The sequence below is a fragment of the Epinephelus moara genome, chromosome 13 (assembly GCF_006386435.1).
Source record: "Epinephelus moara isolate mb chromosome 13, YSFRI_EMoa_1.0, whole genome shotgun sequence".
NCBI lineage: Eukaryota > Metazoa > Chordata > Actinopteri > Perciformes > Serranidae > Epinephelus > Epinephelus moara.
This window is the reverse complement of record NC_065518.1, coordinates 1,013,219-1,020,251: the sequence shown is the minus strand read 5'-3', so window position 1 is coordinate 1,020,251 and position 7,033 is coordinate 1,013,219. Positions and strand designations below refer to the sequence as shown.

The 7,033-nt window shown below is 40.7% G+C and overlaps 1 protein-coding gene across 25 annotated transcripts in view; it reads right to left on the bottom strand.

Moving 5' to 3' along the window:
* The window catches only part of mapta (microtubule-associated protein tau a), a 52,980-nt gene that overhangs the window by 27,683 nt on the left and 18,264 nt on the right, over positions 1 to 7,033 (bottom strand). For 24 of the 25 annotated variants that reach the window (XM_050059414.1, XM_050059410.1, XM_050059421.1 and 21 more), the window contains exon 2: positions 6,172 to 6,337. In XM_050059414.1, coding sequence (XP_049915371.1) covers positions 6,172 to 6,319 — 148 coding nt within the window. In that variant the 5' untranslated portion in view covers positions 6,320 to 6,337. Of the gene's footprint in view, positions 1 to 6,171; positions 6,338 to 6,471; positions 6,589 to 7,033 lie in introns of those variants that run through there. The other variant, XM_050059411.1, reaches the window with a different exon arrangement.

The window sequence follows — 7,033 nt, the reverse complement described above, 5'->3', positions numbered from 1 at the left end:
ACACACACACACACACACACACACACACACACACACACAGAGTTTTCCTCATTACATAGTAAGATGTTAAAATATGACAGTAGGTCAAGACACTTGCTGCATATGTTTGGATGAGGATGTTTTTTGTGGAGCAACAAGCTAATGTTGCTTAGTCTGGAACTGAAAACAATGATCAGTTATCACAAGTTCTACCTCCACATTTTTTTGTAAACAGCTTTCACCGTTGAGGCGGTCTGACTTACAGGATGTAGACGTGCGTATAAGCTCGCCATCGGCTGCTGATTTCAAACACAATTCTTCTTCTCTTCTGCTATCTGTGTGTTGCCATTTTTTAAACCCCCATCGATGAGATAAACTAGTCTCATACAGCCCGGCCTGTCTCCATAGTCTCCTTGGAAGGACACATCCTATCAAGGAAGGATCCTTGACTTTGAGAAACACCATCTCTCTTTCTAGCTGCTAAACACTTGCACCAACACCACGTTCAGCAGCTAGTCTCTAACTGTGTGTGTTTGCTGCTGAGCAGGTGGCGTGCAGCAGCTTTTTGGGGCGTCTTGTCTTGAAACGACACTATAAGAGCGCTAAGAGTGAATCAGGACATTAAGTTGTGGACTGGACACATAAACAATGAGCTGAAACTCAACATGAAGCTCCATAAAGACGAAAAGCTGCAGATTCAGCTGATCATGTTCTGTAGGTTCATCCCTACAAGTGACACCTTATACATCGTCATATTGTTATTTTACAGATATTGATTGTAGCGTAACGCTTTCTCTGGGGAACTCCTTATTACTCTGAAAGTTACAAGATCCAGTTGTAAGTCATGAAGCTCTCAGTCATCACTGGACGCTTTATTCCAGGGCTGGTCGGCCATCTTTGACCTTTGGTAGGCTCAGTCACTGGTGTTTGTTCATTCATAAAGCCACACTGAGTAAACTCTCTTTGTGCATTAGTGCTTTATTGAACAGAGATGTGACTGTAGCTACAGTCTGAGATCTCAACACAGTTGGAGCTGGGAAGGAAAGCTTTTATACGCTCTGCTCCTCTCACTTGGTCTCTGCCTGGTTTTAAAGCTCTCCTAAGTACAAGGATGAATGAGTCGGTTGGTTCTTGTCATTGTGCGAAGGTGTTGTAATATTTCTACATGTTACTGAATATCTTTTATTGTGTTGTTGTTTGGCTGTAACTTTCTGTGTGCTGCTGTCTGGGCCAGGTCTCCCTTGTCACAGAGATGGCCGATCTCAGCTGGTTAAATTATAAGTTTTTATTTTTTTTTAGATATTTTTTGGGGCTTTTTAGCCTTTAATGGACAGGACAGACAAGCGTGAAGGGGGGGAGAGAGAGAGAGGGAGCGACACGCAGCAAAGGGCCACGGGCCGGAGTCAAACCTGTGCCGCTACGGCAACAGCCCTGCACATGTGGCGCCCGCTCCACCACCAAGCCACCGACGCCCCGAAATTATAATTTTAAAAAAGTCAATTCCTGTTTAATTTATGGAAGAAATTACATTTTAAACGCAAACTCACATACTTCACTGCTCTACATTTCCTCTAAACTAACCACACGGCTAACATTACACTACCAACACTACACTGTCCAGCTACTCAAAGAGATGAAGGAGATACTCACTCTGTGTTTCCCCGTTGATAAATGTGCCGTTTACCTCTGCGGACGCACCTGACTGTGTGTGCGGCTGCTTCCTGTTTCTACGTGAGATGATGAGAAGTGGAAACGGGGAGAACGACTGCACTAGCGAGGGCTGTAAACTGGGGAACGCTAGGCTACGTACTAATTGGCCATACGGTTGATGAGAGGGGGTGAGAGGGGAGAAACTGAAGCTGATTATTAGCTCCAACAATCTGTCTGGACTCTTTATTATTTATTTTTAGAAACTCTGCAACTGACAAACAAGACATTTATGGTCACATGACTTAATAACCCTTTCAGTCTGTGCTGCATTAAAGGCCTGATTGTTTGTGATGTGAATTGGGGGTTTACAGTGACACAGGATGGAGACAGCAGCTCGTTCTGACCCAGATGCCTGGATTACAGAGCGCAGTGCAGCTGCAGTCGGGCACTCAGGGCCAGTCAAGCATGTCTTGTATCCATTATGTAAAAGCAGGATTAAAACAAGGCACAGTTGAAGCTGCGCGGCTCGGCCTTCGATTCTGTGCAGACCACAGAGACTTTAAGGAAACTGATACGAATCTTTATAATTCACTTCTCTGAGATAAATTTAAGAACATGTTCTGGGATTAAAGCGCTGACATGAAGCCACAGTGACTGAGCTCAACTTTAACGTCTGGGCCTCAGAGTTTATCAGCTGGGTCACATGACTAGAAACATGAACCTATCAGCAGACAGAACACACACTATAATGTAGTTATGAGGACACTTTGAAGTATTTAGGAATGAGTAATGTTTAATTATAGCTCCTCAGCTTAAGACACATTTCATACAATTACGACTTACTTTTACAATTACATGAATCTAATTAACACTTAAAACTTGGAGAACTCAGTGTCTTCGTTTAAAACACTCCTCAAAACATATTTTTACAGGAAGGCTTTTTTACACTAAATCTGTAATTTATTTTTATCAATTTTATTATTTATTTATTTCTACTCCACACTCTGATTTATCTGGTCTCAGCCTGTGTTAAATGTTTTAATTGCTGTTTTTATCTTGATGGTATATACTATTTTATTTGTCTCATAAAGCAATTTGTAACTGTGTTGCTACACAAATAAAGTTTATTATTATTATTTATTACAAGACTAATTTATGGTCCATTTGTTAAGGTTTATGGATAATAGGGGTGTTAAAATAAAGTGTTACTATCAAATAATATATAATAATATATTTGCTCATAATAAAATCAGGTGTGATCCTCAGCCAAATGTCATGTTATTATTCTAAAGAAAAAATGTTAATCAAATCAGTCAGTCCGTCTCCAGTCCCAGTGAAGTGGAGCTCCAGTTCCAGCTGGACGAGGACATCTAACTGGCCTACTGTCCTTGTCCCAGTATACAAGCACAGGAGGGGAATCCATTTATTGAGCCAAGTATGTGCGACTCCTCTACGATAGGTGGAGATATGCCCCCTTTCAGCTTGTTAGTATTGGACCTTTTTCCTGTTGACCTATTACGTCACAGACCAAACAATGGACAAACAAGTTAGCTACGGTTAGCTAGCAGCTAACTGCTACCATGGTGGACAACTTTACAGCTCTGTACATTTGGTCCGTCCAAAAAGTCACGGCTCTGGATGTAGATTTCTCCATGTTGTTACCGGCTTCTTCTTCTCTTACACATTTAATGCTATTGGACTTCCGGGTCAAAGCCCGGGGCGGAAACTGTGGAGCATGCTCAGAGCGCCTCGGCCAGTTTGGGTCTGATTGACTGTATACATGCAGGAGTCACATGATCTGGGTGTGTTAGTCCCACTGTGACACATTCACTGCAGGACCATTTCACTCACACTGACATGTTTACAGGGATTTTAAAAGACTGGTTTTAGTCGAACTAACACAATAAATTATTATTTCTCTGATGTCATGTAAACGTACTGAGTGATTTTTATAGTTTTTGTTCCACATATTTTAATTCTCCAATGTCTTCTCTTAATTCAATTATTTCCTTCTTCAATGCTTCCCCGCAGTTTGCATACAGAATTCTCTTATTTCTGTCATTATTTCAGAGAGACCCAAGATGGCCCCGTAGCTTCAGGTTGATTTTCCTCATGTGGACTGTTTGCACAGCCTGTTTCTGTCTTTCTTTCATGCTTGTGACATTTTTCATTTCTTTTTTCTCCCAGAGAGAAATAAAGGCTTTAAGCTGCTCACATGCTCCTTTGTTAAATTGATTTTAAAATTCTTTCAAAATCTTTAGATTGTTTGCACCGTGTTTAGACAGACAGCAGCAATGCCGAGAGCCATCTTGTTTCCTTGCTAAGAAACAACCATGTCTGGTGGCTAAAACAGCCGCTGGAAGACACAGCGATGACTTCCTGAAACACAGCTGGTGTTGCTGTTTGTTGGTCTTGAACAGTGGTGTGTAGCTCGGCTGGCGTCTCAATAGAAGACATTTTTTTTATTATTATTATTTTGTTTATTTCAAATTTGTATAATTTTCAATATTGTGACAAATATCTATTGAAAATTATCCTTATATTTCATGTCGATAACACAAATCAATGCCAGCTTAAATCTTTACTGCGCAGGATTTATGTTACTGTTTGTGAACTTGCTCACCAGCAAAAGTGAAAGTAAAAGTCAATGTCACTCTTGTTTTGTATTTCACCTCATTACATGTGCCTTTTTGTCTCTTGGATGCCTGCTGCATACAGTTTGGCATCTGGTTCCTACCCTTTTATAAAGCCCTGACCTCACCTGAGCACTGTGGAGGTACACACCTATAAACGTCCCTAACACAGGAAATAAGAAGAAAATCCAGGCCCTGCAGATAAAGACATACACCACACACTTCAGGTGGGTCACAAGTGATGATTGAGAGAGCAAGTTAATATCTAATGATCTACTGTTGGTCATGTTTGCATAGTATGATTATTTAACCTTTGTGAACTTTTTGACTATTGTTTGGTCATTTGAGTTGTTTTAACAAATGCAAATCAGTAGTATATGACACAAACTGGCATGTAAAGGGTTAATATTTGATTCAATCATGATCTGAAAAACATTTTAATAAAAAGAATGAAACAAAAACCCTGGAGGAACTGATCAAAAAAGTCATAATCTTACCAGGGGGAGGGTGGCATTACGTATTTTTGTCATAGGAGGAATTTAAAAGACTTTAAAATCTGACATTGCACTCAGAATAAATAAACAAATAAATAAGATGCACCAAAATCAGTGTTGTGGGTTATGATTGAGCTTTGTCAGACTGGGATAATAATAATAGAATAAACTCATGACCTGTTATTTTCTTCAAAAAACTTGATATGTTTTGTTTTAAACAAATGTAAATCAGTGGTATATGACACCAACTGGCATGTAAAGGGTTAATATTTGATTTAAAAAATACTAAAAGCATTCTAATAAAAATAATGAAATGACAAATCCTGGAAGAATTAATCAGAAATTTAAAATATGACAGATATGATCCTTTGACACAAAGGTGAACATGTTTATTTTCATGGGCTCTCAGTATCCATTCTAAACTTCCCTCTAAGCAATTGAAATATTAACTTGTTTTCTCTTGGACGTGATTTCTTGGATATTAAATGCATTTGTGTTGCAGCTGCACATAGATCAACAATATTAAAGCGTATTATTGTCACCCTGTGGAGCTGTGTTCTTCAGGCTGGAGAGAAAACTGTGAACAATCTGTTGTAACCTTGGAAACTGTCGACAGTTTGTCGGCTGGAAACTCAAATATTATTCATACGAAATTAATGTGGTGTATTTTTAACAGTTGACTGATGAGACACTGGTTTTATTTGGTAAACTCCTGTTTTAGATCCTGTCAGGACATCAGAGCTGAGCCATGATGTAATGATAAGAAGATAACACCAGTGATGTCATTAGGATTATGTCATAGAGTTCAGGCTGACAACAACACTGCGAGAAACAACCGAGGCACTGAAAGATCTGAATGGAGGCAAGTGCAGTGGGGGCAGGGCTCCCGCAAAAAACACAACGTGACGTCATCCATCAAGGTGCAGTATCGGCCAATCAAATGTGTTCAAGCGATTTAAGGTCGATTACTTTGCAATATGAACGCCATATTTCTGCTGTTCACCTCTTACTGCTGCAGTTCTGCGTCTGCTAAACCTGCAGACTCGTGATTCTGTTCCTCAAACTGGACTTCCTGAATAATATTCCATCATCAGTCCTTCGGGCCTGAACAGACACTTATTCTGTATCACGTGTGTGTGTTATCACAAATTTGTTGATTGCATCAACTGAGGAAGCATCTGTGTGTCCACCACGCTGGTGTGTCTGCATTTTGGCTGTATTTTTGCAGTCTGAGGGTCCTCCTGAGGAGCTCCCCCTGAGATTTCTTCCATTTCTTCCCAGTTAAAGGCTTATTTGGGGAGTTTTTCCTTATCTGAGTTGACACAGTGAGGACAGAGGGTGTCACGTGCTGTACAGACTGTGAAGCCTTGTTATTGTGTGCTATATAAATAAAACTGTCTTGACTCATGTCTGACCTTTCATTTTGGCGTCTCCGGGGCTTCTGTGTCCCATCTGGACTCCGTTCTCCTGGTGGTGCTGGTCGTTGATGGTCATGTTGGCTAAGGAGGAGCTCATGGTGTCTCCAGAGCTGTAGCTGTTGGAGGTGTTGTTCACGTAGTCCATTGCCAGTCGCAGGTCAGGCTGCAGAGGAGCAACAAAGAAAGATCAGGGCAGAGTTAGTCCAGGATGTGTCAAATGACAGATAACAGGTTGTACATGCAGAGCAGCTGACCAGGATGAACGCCTGGTTTTAAGGATTAAATATGATGGCGCACTTCATGGACACTTTGTCTTCCGGCGTGCAGAGCCCAGTCCGTCACCACCAGATGTAAACAGACACTGAGTCAGTGAAAACCAGTTATTTATACGTCCTGACGTGGGGTCGGCGCTTCATGTTACAGCCTGACTGATAAAAATAGTCCCTGCTGCCCATGTGCACGCCGTCCTCACTGTCATTAGCTGAACTTCCTAAACAACCACCTCTGAACAAGTGTGTTTCATGTAACCGCCACATTTCAACACTATTATCACCATCATTAACACGCTGATACTCAGAGAGGGAGGAAGCATTCAGATGATTCACTGTAGTAAAAGCACTAACACCAAATATTCTGTCACAAGTAAAAGTCAGTTGAAAAATCTTCTCTGTGACTGTCACACTATTATTTATTATATCATTAGATTATTGTGACTCATACATTAAAGCTGGGATACGCAGTTTAGTTTTGGTGTCACTGGGCCAGAATCCATAATAAACTTTAAGCATATTGTAATTCAAGTGATCTGAGAGAACACCAGACTTCTGCACCTCCTCTTGGCTCTGTTTTCATGTTTTAG